Raw genomic sequence first — 19098 nt, forward strand, 5'->3', positions numbered from 1 at the left:
ATGACTCTTAAGGCCTTTCCCTCTTCCCACAGGGTCCAAGTGGAGAAGGGAGAGTATGGAGATGGAGGGCAAGAGTGGAGATGATCTAGAAGGAGCCATGTACCCTGTTCATTTCCCTCATTCCAGGCAGTAAAAGGCCCTTAGAAAAACTACAGAAAGGCCACATGGCTGCTTCGTGCCCGAGAGAATGTGGGAAGAGGATGGGGGCACAGCTCCATTCCTGGGACACCGTGGTACCAGGGCCCTGCCCACTGGAACAAGAAGAGAGGGTGGAAGGAGGAGGGCTGGAGGGCCCAGGCTTGGTGCCCAGAGAAGATAGGGGGTGCTGGCACGTTGCACACAAAGGTGAACAATGGCAGGGGGCCCTGTTCGCCCTCAGCCCTTTCCCTCCTCATCCTCTTCAAGCCCCTCTCCTGCATTTCACCCCAAACTTCATTCAGAGTCACCCTCGAAAAACTTGGCCCCCCCCTTTTACCTCTGACCCCTGGAGCCCTGTCCCCAACTCTCACCTTCCCCGACTTCCTCCCTGTTGGAGACATTGCACCAAATGCTATGTTCTATGGTATTACTGATGCAATGTTTCAGCATTATTTAATTTATTTATTAAAAATTTTTATTGAAGTATAGTTGACTTATGATATTATATTAGTTTCAGGTGTACAACATAGTGAGTTGACATTTTTATGCATTACGAAATGATCACCACTATGAGTCTGGTTACCATCTATCACAATACAAAGTTATTACTATATTATCAACTATACAGGCAGACCTCGCTTTATTGCACTTTGCAGATACTGTGGGGGGGGGTTTTGTTTGTTTGTCTGTTTTTACAAATTGAAGGCTTGTGTCAACCCTTTGTCAAGCAAGTCTATAGACGCCAGTTTTTCCAACAGCATTTGCTCACTTTTTGTCTCTGTGTCCCATTTTGGTAATTCTTGCAAGATTTCAAACTTCATTATTATTATATTTGTTATGATGACCAGTGATCAGTGATCTTTGATGTTACTATTGTCATTGTTTTGGGGTACCACAAACCACACCCATGTATGATGGCAAACTTAATTGATAAATACTGTGTGTGTTCTGACTGCTCCATCCACTGGCCATTCCCCCATCTCTCTCCCTCTCCTCAGCCCTCTCTATTCCCTGAGACACAACAATATTGAAATCAGACCAATTAATAATCCTACAGTGGTCCCAGTGTTCAAGTGAAAGGAAGAGTTGCGTGTCTCTCACTTTAAATCAGAAGCTAGAAATGATTAAGCATAGTGAGGAAGGCATGTCAAAAGCAGAAATAGGCTGAAAGCTAGGCCTCTTGCACCAAACAGTGAGCCAAGTTGTGGATGCAAAGGAAAAGTACTTGAAGGAATTTAAAAGTGCTGCTCCAGTGAACACAGAAATGAAAGTGAAACAGCCTTATTGCTGATGTAGAGAAAGTTTTAGTGGTCTGGATAGAGGATCAAACCAGCCACTACATTCTCTTAAGCCAAAGCCTAATCCAGAGCAAGGCCCTAACTCCCTTCAATTCCCTGAAGGCTGAGAGAGGTGAGGAAGCTGCAGAAGAAAAGTTTTAAGCTAACAGAGGTTGGTTCATAAGATTTAGAGAAAGACGCTATCTCTGTAACACAAAAGTGCAAGGTGAAGCAGCAAGAGCTGCTGCAACAAGAAGCTGCAGCAAGTTACCCAGAAGATCTAGCTAAGATAATTAATGACAGTGGCTGTACTAAACAACAGATTTTCAAGGTAGACAAAACAGCTTTCTATTGGAAGATGCCTTCTAGGACTTTCACAGCTAGAGAAGAGAAGTCAATGCCTGGCTTCAAAGCTTCAAACGACAGGCTGACGCTCTTGTTAGGGTTTAATGTCGCTGGTGACTTTTAAGTCGAAGCCAATGCTCATCTACCATTCTGAAAATCCTAGGGACCTGAAGAATTATGCTCAGTCTATTCTGCCTCTGCTCTATAAATGGAACAACAAAGCCTACCTGGCAGCACATCTGATTGCAACACGGTTTACTGAATACTTAGTACTCCTCAGAAAAAAAGATTCAAAATATTACTGCTCATTGACAATGCACCTGGTCACTCTAGAGCTCTGATGGAGATGGACAATGAGATTAATGCTTTTATGCTTGCTAACACAACATCCATTCTGCAGCCCATGAATCAAGGACCAATTTCAATTTTCAATTCTTATTATTTAAGAAGTACATTTCATAAGGCTATAGCTGTCATAAATAGTGATTCCGCTGATGGATCTGGGCAAAGTAAATAAAAAACCTTCTGGAAAGGATTCACCATTCTAAATGCCATTAAGAATACTTGTGATTCATGGGAACAGGTAAAAATATCAGCATTGACAGGAGTTTGGAAGAAGCTGATTCCAACCCTCATGGATGACTTTGAGGAGCTCAAGACTTCAGTGGAAGAAGGAACTGCAGATGTGGTGGAAATGGCAAGTGAACTAGAATTCGATGTGGAACCTGAAGTTGCGACCAAATTGCTGCAATCTCATGATAAAATTTGAACAAATGAGGAGTTGCTTCTTCTGGATGAGCAAAGAAGGTGGTTTCTTGAGATGGAATCTTCTCCTGGTGAAGATGCTGTGAAGACTGTTCAAAGGACAACAAAGGATTTGGAATATTACGTAAACTCAGTTGATAAAGCAGCAACAGGGTGTGAGAGGACTGACTCCAATTTTGAGAGAAGTGCTATGTGGGTAAAATGCTATCAAACAGCACCACATGCTGCAGAGAAATCGTCCATGAAAGAAAGAGTCAATCGATGTGTCAGACTTCGCTGTCTTATTTTAAGAAATGGCCACAGCAGCCCCAGCCTTCAGTGACAACCACCCTGATCAGTCAGCAGCCACCAACATGGAGGCAAGACCCTCCGACAGCAACAAGATTACAACTTGCTGAAGGTTCAGATGATGGTTAGCACATTTTAGCAATACATATTTAAAAATTAAGGTATGTACATCGTTTTTCTGAACATATTTCTATCGCACACTTAATAGGCTACAGTATAGTGTAAACTTTTATGTGCGCTGGGGAACCAGAAAACTTGTGTGACTCACTCTATTGTGAAATTCACTTTATTGCAGTGGTCTGGAACCTGATGCAAAAGGTATGCCTGTACATTGCATTCCTGTAACTTACTTACTTTATAACTTGAAGTTCGTACTTCTTTTTTTTTAAATTATTTTATTTATTTATTTATTTAATTTATTTTTGGCTGCCTCAGGACTTAGCTGCGGCATGCGGGATCTTCATTGAGGCACGCGGGATCTTTTGTTGCAGTGCGAGCCCTCTTCATTGTAGTGCGCGGGCTTCTCTCTAGTGGCGAGCAGGTTTTCCTCTTCTCTAGTTGTGGCGCGCAGGCTCCAGGGTGCGTGGGATCTGTAGTTGTGGTGTGCAGGCTTAGTTGCCTCGAGGCATGTGGGATCTTAGTTCCCCGACCAGTGATCAAACCCGCATCCCCTGCATTGTAAGATGGATTCTTTACCACTGGACCACCAGGGAAGTCCCAAAGTTTGTACTTCTTAATTCCTTTCACCTATTTCACCCATTCCTCTACTCCCTTCCCCTGTGGCAACCACTAGTTTGTTCTCTGTATCTATGACTCTGTTTCTGTTTTGTTATGTTTGTTCATTTGTTTGTTTGTTTTTACATCCCACATATAAGTAATATATGGTATTTGTCCTGACCTTTAAACTTAGTATAACATCCTCTAGGTCCATCCATGTTGTCCAATCAAAATGCAAAATTCGATACTTTTAATGGCTGAGTAATATTCCATTGTGGGTTTATACCCCATCTTCTTTATCCATTCACCTATTGATGGACACCTAGGCTGCTCCCATATCTTGGCTATTGTAAATAATGCTGCCATGAACGTGGGGGAGCACACATGTTTTTAAATTAGTGTTTTTGTTTTCTTTGGTTAAATACCCAAAAGAGGAATTGCTGGATGGTAAGGTAATTGTATTTAAACATTTTTTTAAAGAACCTCCATACTGTTTTCCATAGTGGCTCCACCACTTTACAGTCCCACCCACAGTGCACAAGGGTTCCCTTTTCTTCACATTCTTGCCAACACTTATTATTTCTTGTCTTTTTGATAATAGCCATTTGACAGGTGTGAGATAATATCTCACTATGGTTTTGATTTGCATTTCCCTGATGATTGATGTTGAGCATCTTTTCATGTGCCTGTTGGCCATCTGTATGTCTTCTTTGGAAAAATGTCTATTCAGGTCCTCAGCCCACTTTTAAAATGGATTGTTGGTTTTTGATAGAGTTGTATGAGTTCTTTATATATTTGGAGATTAACCCCTTATTGAACATACCATTTGCAAATATCTTCTCCCATTCAGTAGGTTACCTTTTCATTTTTGTTGATAGTTTCCATTGCCATGCAAAAGCTTTTTAGTTTGATGTGGTCCCATTTGTTTATTTTTGCTTTTGTTGTCCTTGCCTGAGGAGACATGTCAAAAAAATATTGCAAAAACTGATGTCAAAGAGCATACTGCCTATGTTTTCTTCTAGGATTTTTATGGTTTCAGGTCTTACATTTAAACCTTCAATCCATTTTGAGTTTATTTTTGTATATAGTGTAAGAAAATGGTCTAATTTCATTCTTTTACATGTAGCTGTTCAGTTTTCCCAATGCCATTTACTGAAGAGAATGTCTTTTCTCCATTTTATATTCTTGCATCCTTTATTGTAGATGAATTGACCATATTAGCATGGGTTTATTTCTGGAATCTCTATTCTGTTCCACTGATCTAAGTGTCTGTTTCTGTGCCAGTACCATACTGTTTTGATTACTATAGCTTTGTGGTATGGTTTGAAATCAGGGCGTGTGATACCCCCAGCTCTGTTCTTCTTTCTTAAGATTGTTTTGGCCATTTGGGGTCTTTTGTGATTCCATACAAATTCTAGGACTATTTGTGAAAAATGCCATTGGTATTTTAATAGGGATTGCATTGAATATGTAGATTGCCTTGGGTAGTATGGATATTTTAACAATATTAATTCTTCCAATCCATAAGCCCAGTATATCTCTCTATTTGTGTCATCGTCAATTTTTCTTATCAGTGTCTTACAATTTTCTGACTACAGGTCTTTTGCCTCCTTAGGTAGGTTATTCCTAGGTATTTTATTCTTTTTGATGCTATGATAAATGGGATTATTTCCTTAATTTCTATATCTGATAGTTCATTGTTAGTGTATAAAAATGCAACAGATTTCTTTGTATTAATTTTATATCCTGCAACTTTACCAAATTCAGTAATGAGCTCTAGTAGTTTTCTGACATCTTTAGGATTTTCTATGTATGGTATCATGTCATCTGCAAACAGTGACAGTTTTACCTCTTCCTTTCAAATTTAGATTCCTTTTATTTCTTTTAATCGTCTGATTGCTGTGGCTAGGACTTCCAAAACTATCAATATGTTGAATAAAAGTGATGAGAGTGGGCATCCTTGTCTTGTTCCTGATCTTAGAGGAGAAGTGTCCAGCTTTTCACTGTTGAGTATGATGTTAGCTGTGGGTTTGTCATAAATGGACTTTATTATGTTGAGGTATGTTCCCTCTATACCCACTTTGTTGAGAGTTTTTATCATAAATGGATGTTGAATTTTGTCAAGTGCCTTTTCTGAACCCATTGAGATGATCATGTGATTTTTATCCTTTGTTTTGTTAATGTGGTGTATCATGTTGATTGATTTGTGGATGCTGAACTATCCTTGCATCCCTGGAATAAATCCCACTTGATCATGGTGTATGATCCTTTTAATGTATTGTTGAATTTGGTTTCCTAATATATTTTGAAGATATTTGCATCTATGATCATCAAGGATATCGGCCTGTAATTTTCTTTTTTGGTAGTGTTTTTGTCTGGTTTTGGTATCAGGGTATTACTAGCCTTGTAGATTGAGCTTGAGAGTGTTCCTTCCCCTTTAATTTTTTGGAATAGTTTGAGAAGGATTAGTATTAACTCTTCTTTAAATGTTTGGTAGAACTCCCTGTGAAGCATCTGGTCCTGGACTTTTGTTTGTTGGAAGTTTTTTGATTACTGATTCAATTTCATTACTAGTAATTGGTCTTTTCAGATTTTCTATTTCATCCTGATTCAGTCTTGGCAGATTGTATTTTTCTAGCAATTTATCCATTTCTTCTAGGTTGTGTAATTTGTTGGCATATAATTGTTCATAATAGTCTCTTATGATTGTTTTTATGTTTGTGGTATTGGTTGTAATTTCTCCTATTTCACTTCTGATTTTAATTATTTGGACCCTCTCTTTTTTTCTTAATGAGACTGGCTAAAGGTTCATCAGTTTTGTTTATCTTTTCAAAGAAACAGCTCATAGTTTCATTGATCTTTTTAATTTTTTTTAAGTCTCTATTTCATTTAATTCCACTTTGATCTTTATTATTTCCATTCTTGTACTAACTCTGGGCTTTGTCTCTTCTTTTTTTTTCTAGTTCTTTTTAGGTGTAAATTTAGGTTGTTTATTTGAGATTTTTCTTGTTTCTTGAGGTTGGCCTGTATTGCTATGAACTTCCCTCTTAAAACTGATTTGCTGCATCCCATAGATTTTGGATCTTTGTGTTTCCATTTTCATTTGTCTTGAGGTGTTTTTTGATTTTCTTTTTATTTCTTTGTTCACCCATTGGTCGTTTAGTAGCAAGTTGTTTAGTATCCATGTGTTTATATTTTTTCCAGTTTTCTTCCTGTAATTGATTTCTACTTTTATACTGTTGTGATCAGGAAAAACACTTGATATGATTTTGATCTTCTTAAATTTATTGGCACGTTTGACACATGGCCTAGCATGTTATCTACCCTGGAGAATGTTCCATGTGCACTTGAAAAGAATGTGTATTCTGCAGTTTTTGGATGCAGTGTTCTATACATATCTATTAAGTTCATCAGATCTAATCATTTAAGACCAATGTTTCCTTACTGATTTTCTATCTGGCTGATCTATCCATTGATATAAGTGGAATAGTAAAGTCCCTTGCTCTTACTGTACTGCTGTCGGTTTCTCCCTTTATGTCTGCTAATATTTGTTATATTGTATTTAGGTCCTCCTAATGTTGGGTGCATAAATATTCACAGATGTTATATCCTTTTCTTGGGCTGACCCCTTTATAATTTTGTAATGCCTTTCTTTGTCTTTTGTTTTAGTCTTTGTTTTAAAGTCTATTTTGTCTGATATGAGTATTGCCTCCCTAGATTTCTTTTAGTTTCCATTTGCATGGAATATCTTTTTCCATCCTTTCACTTTCAGTCAGTGTGTGTTTTTAGATCTGATGTGAAGCCAGCATATAAATGGGTTTGGTTTTTTTTAATCCATTCAGCCACCCTATGTCCTTTGATTGGAGCATTTAGTCCATTTACATTCAAAGTTCTTATGATAAGTATGTACTTATTGCCATTTTGTTAATTGTTTTTTGGTCGTTTTTGTAGTTCTCTGTTCCTTTCTCCTTCTTTTAGTCTCTTCCCCTGTGGTTTGATGATTTTCTTTAGTGTTAGGTTAGAGTTCTTTTCACTTTATTTTTTGGCATTTCTATTGTGGGTTTTTGGTTTGTGGTTCATGAGGTTCATATACATGTAACCACATATATATATATATATATATATATATATATATGTTTATTTTAAGCTGATGGTCACTTATTTGAATACATTCTAGAAGTACTACATTTTTACTCCCCTCCAGCCCATGTTTTATGGTTTTGGCATAAAATTTTATATCTTTTCACTTTGTGTATCCCTTAACTACTTATTGTAGTTATGGTTTATTTTACAAATTTTTCCTTTAACCTTCATACTACTGGTGGTTGATCCACTGCCTTCACTATCTATTTGCCTTTACCAGTGAATTTTTTTTCTTTCACATATTTTCTTATGTCTAGTTACGGCTATTTGTTTTCCACTTAAAGGAAACCCATCAACATTTCTTGTAAGGCTGGTTTAGTGGTGATGAACTCTTAGTTTTTGCTTACCTGGGAACCTCTTTATTTCTCCTTCAATTCTGAATGATAACCTTTCTGGGAAGAGTATTCTTGGTTGTAAGTTTTTTTCCTTTTAGCACTTTAAATATATCCTGCCCCTCTCTTTTGGCTTGTAAAGTTTCTGCTGAAAAATTGGGGGCTTCCTTGTATGTCACTTATTTTTTCTTGCTGCCTTTAAAATATTCTCTTTATCTTTAACTTTTGCTATTTCAATTATGACATGTGTTGATGTGGATCACTTTGGGTTCATCATGTTTAGAATTCTCTGTGCTTCCTGGATCTGGATATCTGTTTCATTTTCCAGGTTAGGGAATTTTTCAGTCATTATTTCTTCAAAAAAATGTTCTGTCCCTTTCTCCCTCTCTTCTCCTTCTCGGACCCCTGTAATGTGAATGTTAGTATACTTGATGTTGTCCCAGAGGTCCCTTAATGTATCCTCATTTTTTAAAATTCTTTTTTCTTTTTGTTGTTCTGATTGGGTGATTTCCACTATTCTGTCTTCCAGGTCACTGATCTGTTCTTCTGTATCATCTAATCTGCTGTTGATTCCCTCTAGTGTATTTTCCATTTCAGTTTTTGTATTCTTCAGCTCTGATTGGTTCTCTTCCTAACTATATGTTGAAGTTCTCACTGTGTTCCTCCAATCTTCTCCCAAGATCTGTGAGCATCTTTATGACCATTAACTGAACTCTTTATCAGGTAAATTACTTATATCTGTTTCATTAGTTTTTTTTTTTCTGGAGTTTTATCTTGTTTTGTTCTTTCAAATTCCTTTGTCTCCCCATTTTGTTTGGCCTTTTGTGTTTGTTTCTATGAATTAAGTGTAATAGCTACCTCCCAGTCTTGAAGGAGGTGGCCTTGTGCAGCAGCACCCCTGTGTGGACTGTGTGTGCTGGGCAGCTTTGGCAGGCTGGCTAGGGCTGGAGTGGGCATAGGCTGGGGATTTCCTAGGGCATGCTGGGGCTGGGCTGCCTTGGCAGGACGGCTGGAGCGGGTGTGGGCTGGGGCCAGTGCTGTTTTAAAAGATACTGTGCTTCACTGAGTTCTGGTTAGAAGGGAGCTTATGAAACATGATTTAAATGGGGGGTTTGTGGGCTTGCCTGAGAAATGATTTGTCATTTACATTATTTCTATGATGAAATGCTTTCTCCACTTCAAGCAAGTGACATACAAGAGTTATCTAGACAGCACCTTCTCCTATAGGTGTAATCCTGCCTCATCAGAGGGGTCAACAATGTAGCGTTACTTGGAGCAGGAAACTCACATGGGCTGCACAAGGTGTCTTAAATCACTATGAGGCTGTGTCATCTCCAAAGGGAGCCAGAAAGGGCTTTTGGGGTCTTTCTGCCACAGTGACTCCTTGGGCCATCGGTCCTTATGACTTGCCAGTGCTGAGCACTGTGGAGCATCGTTCAGTGCATTGAGATACAGGCAGAAGTTAATGTTGCCAAAAAGGGTGATGATGGGAAAAGTGGGAAAAGTGGCAGCTCTGAGAGGATATCCCCTCCAACCCTCACAACATTGGCAGCACCAGAGTGGGCTTCCTTGAACTCCACATGTACTTTCTGCCCATCTCAAGGTTGTACCAGCATTAGAGGTGTGTCTGATAACTGTTTAAACTGCAGGGTTTCTCTGTGCAAAGCAGCTGATTGATGTAATTAAGCCACAGCATGCTCTTGGGGCAGAGGCTTTGCATTCCAGTAGTCCGTGGTTTGATTCTGGGCTCCCTGGCTTACTACCTGTGGGACCTTGGCCACCCTATTTAGCATTTCTGAACTGTGATTGCCTCATTTATGAAGTGAGAAGGGTAGCACCAGATCCTAAAGCAGTCCCGAAGATTATGTGAGAAAATGTAGTAACTCAATATGTCATATCATTGTTATGGTTGTGTTATGTTTTCCAAATGTACCCCTCCCTCCCCCCACCCAAATCTTCCTGCTTATTGGCGGTATGAGTTTGTAAAGCCCAGAACTTCCTTGCTACTCAGATTACACTGGACGCAGATATGTTAGATTAGAAACTGTGTTGGTGTCAGAGCAGCCTCCACAAAGGGAAGCTTGGCCTTAAGTTGGAGTTGATGTGATCGAGCCCAGCTCTTTGTGGCTGGCCTGCGGCCTGTTTTTGAGCCTGAATATTGCTTGACAGACAACCCAACTATAGTAGAGAGGAAACCCACTTCCCTTTCTCTGCTCTCTTTTCCACAGAGGAGCCCTGGTATACTCTGGGAGAGGAACAGCCAGTTTTTAAATGGCATTGGTACTGGAGACTCTTCTTGGGTTTGCCTTCTGCACCATGCCAATTTGCTCCGACCAGCTTTCCTCGTTCGTCATGAAATCCTCCACTTCCAAATGGAACATAGCTAATATGAGACTTACCTATAGTATGATGAATAAGCAACGATCCATAAGGATCCTTAGGGTGTACTACCTATCATGAACTGGAGCTTCTTTATCCAGGCTGCTTTTCTGGAAGAAATGGGGCCCTAATGAGCCTCTCCCATTGTTGTCTCTTAAGATGTCAGTGGAGCATCTTGGCTCTCAGACTGTGCCAGGGCTCGGAGCTGAGCAGCCCGAAGAAGCTGGAATGGCAGCACGGTGAGCGTGAGCAGCAGACAGCATGGGCCCTGGCCATCTGAGATATAGGAGCCGTGAAGTGCCATGAGGCGGCATTTGGGTATTTTTGGTATTGGAGTTCCTCTTCATGTGCACAGAAATACAGCATTTAGCTCAGGTAATTCATTATACAGTAGAAAAGTGAACCATTCTCAATGAAACAGAATGTGGATTATGTTCAGGGGATGAAAACAAGTAAATTTCAATTCATCCAAAACTTAGATCCCCTTCACAAGTTTTAAACAACTTACATTTTGTAAGAAGGAGAAAGGGTACCATATGTCCATTTACTCATGGATAAACCAGGCCCTACAAAGGCTGTGTAAAACTCCAAACTGGCCAATTTAGAAGGTCTCTTAATACCACCCTAAAGCTCTTCCCCAAATGGGATTAAATTAAGATACTCATAAACCAGAATTCATTTATTTGAATTTCAATCTTTATCTTTACATTTATTTATCTGATTTCTCTCACTGAATATATTTTCCTTCTCCAAAGTAGAAGAAAAAATTGATATTTGTCTCTCCCACTTTTCTAGAGGATTAAAAAAGAATACCTGAATGGCTAAAAAATCATAAAAATATTTCATAGAAGCTTATGATTTATTCTCCTACACAGATCAAAATTTGACATTGCCTTATTATCATTGAACACTACACATTTTCTCTTCATCTCATCAGTTTTATCTGGATTGGATTCAGATCTTGTCTACAGAACACAGAGAGCAAGAACAAACTTGTGGACACGTTATGAGATTATAAGCCCTTTGGAAAGATTTGTGAATGCTCTGATGGAATTATGTACATTTCAAGAGGTTGGCAATGGTAATTAAAGTGAGCATTGGAATATTAAAGCCTCATTTGTTATGAGAGTAATAGCTTGTCCATTACTCATGATTTATCAGACATAAAATACATACATAGTTGTTAGAAGCACACACTTCTAACTCTTGCTTTATGATAAAATGTATGTGACGTGACTTAGCATGGGATCCAATAAAATGCTGAGCTAAAAGTCAACATGCAAATGATGCTCTAAAAAATTTAAACAAGAGTTTCACTTCTCTTTCTCCAGGCCTTCACTAGCTGATGTCTAAAATAATAAATTTCACAGACATGTTGGAATCACCATTAAATAGGAATGTGAATGCCCAACAATAGAGCGAATCTCCAGTTTTGCTACAAAGGGTCAAAGAGGTGTAATGCCCTCCTCCCCATCAGGAAAATGGAAATTAAATATACTTTCTAATGGTTAAAATTAAGGGTGTGGTGGGGAAAGAATGAGTGGAATACATACTGTGGTGTTCTCCCTGAGAGGGGTTTTCGGGTAGCGCTGAAGAGGATGCAGCTGGTAATAACTGAGAACATTCCCCACATAGACAGAAATCGCCACCAGTAAAGTTTTATCATGAAATACTAAGGGACAACTCACATCTGCAACAGGGTCACCAGCTGTCAGAGAGATAAACAGAAAGACTCCTTCAGTGACTGAGGGCCAGATGGCACGTCTACTATTACACGATTCAGAAGCTACTCTGGGGTGGGGGGAAGCCACCTTCACCATCCTGTCTGGAACATGCGCCTGGCTCACCACCCACCTGCAAGCTGCTCTGTACATGCACAGCTATGGAGGGCACAGTTATCTGAACATTCGGATGGGAAATAATCCAAAATATCCATCTTCTGTCACCTCCTTCTCCAGATATTTCAGATGAAAGGAACTTTAGGGTGCAACAGCTATGTGATTTTGGACAAATGAGCTGCACTTTAGTTGTAAAATCGGGGGACACAATGTCTGCTTCCCGTGTTGACTGAGGTGGGGAACAAATGAGATCACAGCTGGGAAAGTGCTCTGGAAGCCGTAGTGGGCTACAGGGAGCCCAGCGGCTGTTACTATGACAGCACATACGCAAATGCACTGCGATGGCAAAAGGAGGGAGTGGTGTCAATGCAGCAGCGTCTGGGGCTCTCCTGCCTGCTGTCCCACTGCGCTCTGCAGGGCTACTCTCGCATCCCTACTGTGGGGTTACCTTGTCCCTGATGATCGGATCTGCAACCCACCATATTTCTTCTTGTCTTTTCTCTTCAATTATTGGTGCCCTGTCCAGGCAGCCCCAGATGTGGATCAGACTCTTTCGTGTCCCTCTGTGTGTAACCCCTTTGTGGCCTATACCACTGACCTGAGTCCAAGTAGCCTTCAGAGGGTCCTTTAAGTTGGCTGGCCTCAATCCCACTTGGCAGGAAGCAGGATAGACTGTGCTGATGGGCTGTGGGTCAATGACTTGTTATGGTTACCATAGTGACACTCTTATTCTATAGATCAGGCCTAATGCCAGCTACTCACCTCCTTATAAAAAGCACAATAGCAATAACCTTTGATCTTTTATGTTTTATCACATTCAGACTAACCACCTATATATGCTCAGCACCAATATACGAGGAGGCTGGCAAAGAGGTTTTGTCTCAGGTGTAGACTTTAATAGGTAGTGGCACCTGGCAATACTCTGTTGAGGAAGATTCTGAGCTCGGGTCTTAGTTTAGCAGTAAAGAGTATCATGATCAGTTAATTATGTCTGACAGTGATGTGGAAAAATTTGCCAGAGCACGCATGTCACATGTTTGTCATCTGAGTATAAAAAAGACTGATGTCATTTGTTTGTTTACTTTCTTCATCTTCGTGATAAAAAGAGGTGGCTTAGAAAAAAAAGTTTGTGAGTATATTTTTGGGTCCTTTAATAGGAACTTGGTTATAATAGTCTCAAGGTCAATAACCAAAATTATTTGATAGAACTTCAAGATTTAAACCAAAAAGGTCCAAGGCCACAGCCATTCTTCTTTACATGTCAAATAAGAAGAAATCTTCCAGGCTTTTTATTCTTTTTATTTCTTCATGGCATAAATGGCCTGGATCTGAAGTCTTCTTAGAGTGGCTCTAAATCTTCTTTCAGAGAACACTACAATTGTTATTATATATATGCATTTGAACAAAAATACACACAGAACAAATCTGAAGTAACTATTTGGAGAGTTCAGGAAAAAATATCTTATAACTTACTTTTTTTGTTTTTAAATTCCAGGCAATACTTTCAGGGAAGAGTAAATACTCTTTACTTCTGTCCAAATTAGTCAGATCATTGCTTTAATTTTCCACTCTACTTTGTGGGTACAGTCAAAGCTAATGAATGAGTTTGCACCTTTCTTTCAGAAATTGAGATAAAGATGTATATATCTAAACAGGAAAAACAGGCTTTACTTAAGGAAGTAGAATAGTTTTCATGAGGGCCACAAACCACATTCTAGGTAACCAGGACTCAAGATATGTTTCCTTCAGCACTCAGCGCCAGCAACTTTGACTCTACTAGTGATAATGAAAGTGTGCAGCCCCTCAAAAAATCTCCTCTGTATCTAGATCATTCATTTTCCGTAGCTGATCATGGAGCTTGTTAGCTATGATGAATGATAGATTTTGGCATTTTTCTTAGTTTATTACTTCTGATATTAAAAGAGGAAATGGACATAAACTCCATCTTTCAAAATCTGATCATCTCTCATTTGCATTTTTCATCTTTTTGTTTTAAGAATTTGATTCACTTTTATATCTACCCCATAAAATGCTGAATTTTTTTAAAATAAAAAGTTAAGATTCAGTTCAGTTTAATTTAGTGAAACTACCATGCTCCTATGTTTTATACTTTAGATTATAAGCCAAAATTTACAAGACTAATCCATTTCCTCTAATCAGTGGAGCTACACTCTTTTACAGTTTGAAGTGATGACTGGACTATATTCTTATAAAACTAGTTCTTTCCCTGTAGGTCTATAAGTACAACCTATTTCTAGAAGATGCCAAATTTCTCTTACTTGATGCCTGGATTTAATTAACAGTAAATAACAACGTTCAAATGTATACACATGCTACTTAAAAAAAAATAGGCCTTGGAGATCAGAAATAAAAGGAAAGCAAAAAATCATTATAATGTATTATGTATGCAAATATTTAATTTCTTAACTATCTTTAAAGTGGATACCCAGTGCCATGTTTTCTCAACATGCAAGGGGAAAGGTCAGAAGTTTGCATGATGAATTCAATAATTGTATGAGAACTCATTTTAAAATGAGGGCCACATTTCAGAGCAATTTAAAAGATTCTTTATCAATTTCCAGAGCAGTTAGAACTTCTCATTTTTAATAGTAACTGCCACATATGAAATGTAGGAATGTTGTGCCTCATAAATAAACGCATGAAATATGTGAAATTGAGGCACATGCATGCAAAGGAGGAAGCCTGGCAGCTGGGACACATTAATAATGCCAGAGGGGTCACCATTTGGGCATGTGCGGATAAAACACATCTGCATTCCTGGCAAAGGGCAGCCTTTGCATCTGGATCACATCACCCCGTCCTCCCCACCCACGCATCATGGCAGAAGGAATTTCCTGACAAATAAGATGCTGCCGAAAGGTACCATGTTTGTTCTTGCAGCCATGCACATAATGAATCTGAAAAGAGCTGCTAATCAAGTCAAAACAAAGGAATCTTTTCATTTGTCTAATTGTGCAGAATGATGAATGAGTCACACAGTATGAAAGAAAGAAAGAAAGAATGAAAGAAAGAAAGAAAGAAAGAAAGAAAGAAAGAAAGAAAAAGAGAAAGAAAGAAAAAGAGAAAGAAAGAAAAGAGAAAGAAAGAAAAAGAGAAAGAAAGTTGTGTTATGCTCATTCCCTTTGCACTACAAATCCCAAACTATCTGCAACCATTTGTGGTGTGTCTCTGTGTATTTGTATGGGTGGGGCTGGAGGGAGAGCAGAGCGATGCTCAGAGGTAAGCAGAAAATTATAATTTCCTGGTTCCAGGAAATACTGCTGCTATCAGTTCAAAGTCAATGAAGGAGAGTGTGGACAAATCGAACAAGTAAAAGTACGGAATCCTGGCATATGAAGGGCTCTTAGAAATTCACTTGCTCCATATTTCTATCTTCAAATCAATTGACTGTTGATTTTGCTACTCAAATTCTTAAAAGAGATTCTGCAGTGGCATATATGTATGCATGTAAGTATGTATGCAACTATGTATGTATTTGTGTATTAAAAAGATTCGAATAGATACTTTATTGGTACAATAATATGTTCTAGTGTTTCACAGCTATTAATAGGCAGGAAGTTTGATTTAAATAGAGCAAATTTTCAATCTGTGGCAAATTATTTGCCTGTGTATTGAGGCAAGTTAACAGTGTATCTGAAGCTGAAATTCTGTGTATTTAGTCATCAGGTCTTCTATTGATTTGAAGAGCAGTAGAAAGATTCTTTTTTGGTGCACTCTCCTCCATCTCCTGCAGATACGAAAACCAGGATACATAAAAGAAGGTGGCGAGGGTGTTGTTGAATGAAATTTTATTTTTAATTAAATGCTGTTAAAAGCATTTGGGAATAATTTAACTTTGAGGCTTTGCCTATGTCTATACTGTATCAACACTAGCAGCTGGAAAGAGAAAAATTCAAATATCCAGATGTTCAGTCTATGTTGTGCTAAAAATGTGATCGTGTATTTGCAAACATTCAGGTATTTAGTAGTATCTCAAACAAAATATTAAAAATTTTCTACTTTCTACCCATACTTTTTGGCATCACCTAGGAGCAGTTAATGTTATATTTTTCAACTTTATTTTCTTAATAACCTGTTTCCTTTGCTTTAGGTATTTATGATAAGCTGCTCTGATGTACACAGCTCCTATAGACCATACAACAGAATCAGTCTAGACAAATTAAATGAGCACTTCAGAAGACAGACAAATTTGTTAAAAGCTGTATCTGAAAAAATACTGAGCTTTTGGATTGGTCTCTCGCCTCTGAAGTACCTGGTCCAAATTATGCATGAAATAATGTGAAAGTAATAATACTTTATGCATAATAAATAGTACCTTCAGGGCATAAATATTATGTATAAATAATAATAATACCTTCAATGTACAAAGCTGTTCACACACATTATTGTGTGTGTGCTTTCTACTTTTTTTTCTAAATTCCGCCCTTTTTTATCTGTAAACTCCCACTCCCACCATTTATCATTGATTGACTGAATTGTTCCATCCCAGTACACAAATATAGGAGTATCAGAATTGTTAACCTGTACCCCACGGGAAACAACCTTACCCACTAGTGATCACATGCAGCTCCTATCGCCTTCATCTTACAGACTCGTCTCATTTCCAAAGGTACTCAGAGCAGCACCTTTCCCCCTATTTCCCTTCAATGAGGTTGTTTCACACACTTATAATGCACTTAGATTTTCTCTTCACGGTCTGCATTTCTCCCTGGGATTCCCTAACCTTCCAAAATGATTTTTTAAAATTTGCATACCTTAAGGTCTGCTTTTTGTGCTGTATAGTTCAATGGGATTTGACAAATGCATAATATCTTGTAAGCAAAATTACAGTATCACACAGATCAGTTTTACTGCCTTAAATTCCCATTTCACTTGCTTATCCTTATCCTTTTCCTTCCCTGAGCCACTGGCAACCACTGATCATTTTATTGTCTTTGTTTTTGCATTTTCCAGAATGTCATATAATTGGAATCATACAGCATATAGCCTTTTCATATTGGCTTGTTCCTCCATGTCTTTTTGTGGCTTGATAGCCCATATCTTTTTACTGCTGACTAATGTTTCATTGTATGGAGGTACCACAGTTTGCTTATTTATTCATATTTTAAAGGACATCTTGGTTGCTTCCAGTTTGGGATGATTATGAATAAAGGTGCTATAAATATTTTCATGCAGGTTTTTGTGTGAATGTAGGTTTCCATTCAATTGGGTAAATACCTAGTAGTGATTGCTGAATCATAAGGCTATGTTTAGCTTTGTGGGAGACTGCCCAGCTGCCTTCCAAAATGGCTTTGCCATTTTGCATTCCCACACAGCAAGAGTTCCTGCTGCTCCACATCCTCATCAGCATTTGGTATTGTTAGATTTTTTATTTTAACCATTCTAATAAGCACGTATTTGTAACTCATTATTGTTTTAACTTGCAATTCCCTAATGACAAATGATGATGAGCTTCTTTTCATATGATTATTTGCCATCTGTATATCTTCCTTGATGAGCTGTCTTCTTAGATATTTTGACATTTAACTGAGTTGATTTCTTATGATTGAGTTTTAAGTATATTTTGGATAGCAGTCCGTTATTAAGTATGTATTTTATAGTTACTTTCTCCCAGTTTGTAGCTTGTTTTTTCATTCCCTTAACAGTGTCTTTCATAGAGCACTTTTTACTTCAAATAAAATCCAACTTACCAATATTTTCTTTCCTGGATCATGCTTTAGGTGTTGTATCTAAAAACTCGTCACCAAATGCAAATTCATCTAGATATTTTTCCTATGTTATCTTCTAGAAGTTTTATAGTTTTGCATTTTACATTTAGGTCCATGATCCATTTTGAGTTCATTTTTGTGAAATATGTAAGTTCTATGCCTAGATTGTCTAGATTATTATTAATTTTTTTGCATATCGATGGCCAATTGTTTCAGTACCATTTGTTGAAAGATATCCTTGCTCCATTGAATTGCCTTTTTGCTCCTTTGTCATGGATCAGTTGACTATATTTGTGGGGGTCTATTTATGGGCTCTCTATTCAGTTCCATTGATCTATGTGTCTATTCTTTCACCAATACCACACTGTAGTCATTACTACAGCTTTATAGTAAATCTTGAAGTTGGGGAGCATCACTCCTCCAACATTGTTCTTCATTGTTGTGCTGTCTATTCTAGGTCATTTGCCTTTTCTTATAAATTGTGGAATCAGTTTGTCAATGTTCACAAAATAGGTTGCTGGGATTTTGATTGGGATTGTAGAACCTATAGATCAAGTTGGAAAGAATCAACATCTTGACAATATTGAACTTTCCAATCCATGAACATTGATTATCTTTCCATTTATTTGAGATCTTCTCAGTTTTTGCATATAGCTCTTGTACATATTTTGCTAGATTTGTACCTAAGTATTTCCTTCCTAAGTATTGCAAATAGTATTGTGTTTTAATTTCAAATTCCAATTATTCATTGCTAGTATATAAGAAAGTAATTGACTTTTGTATATTGACCTTGTATCCTGCAACCTTGCTATAATCACTTATTATTTCCAGGAGTTTTTTGTTGATTTTTTTGGAGTTTTCCATAGAGACAAACATGTCATCTGCAAACAAAGATGGTTTTATTTCTTCCTTCCCAATCTGTATACCTTTTATTTCCTTTTTCTGTCTTATTGTACTAGCCAGGACTTCCAGTACAATGACGAATTGAGGTGATAAGAGGAGACATTCTTGTCTTCTTCCTTATCTTAAGGGGAAAGCATCCAGTTTCGCTCCATTAAGTATAATGTTAGGGTAGGTTTTTTGTAGATATTCTTATCAAGTTGAAGAGTTCCCCTCTATTTCTAGTTTGCTGAGAGTTTTTATATGA

General features: G+C 38.0%; 1 protein-coding gene across 1 annotated transcript in view; it reads right to left on the reverse strand.

Moving 5' to 3' along the window:
• The window catches only part of RNF175 (ring finger protein 175), a 67308-nt gene that overhangs the window by 21085 nt on the left and 27125 nt on the right, over positions 1-19098 (reverse strand). The window contains 1 exon segment of the mRNA XM_068541960.1: positions 11938-12092. Within this exon segment, the coding sequence (XP_068398061.1) occupies positions 11938-12092 (155 nt within the window).

The sequence above is a fragment of the Eschrichtius robustus genome, chromosome 4 (genome assembly GCF_028021215.1).
Source record: "Eschrichtius robustus isolate mEscRob2 chromosome 4, mEscRob2.pri, whole genome shotgun sequence".
In the NCBI taxonomy this organism is placed as follows: Eukaryota; Metazoa; Chordata; class Mammalia; order Artiodactyla; family Eschrichtiidae; genus Eschrichtius; species Eschrichtius robustus.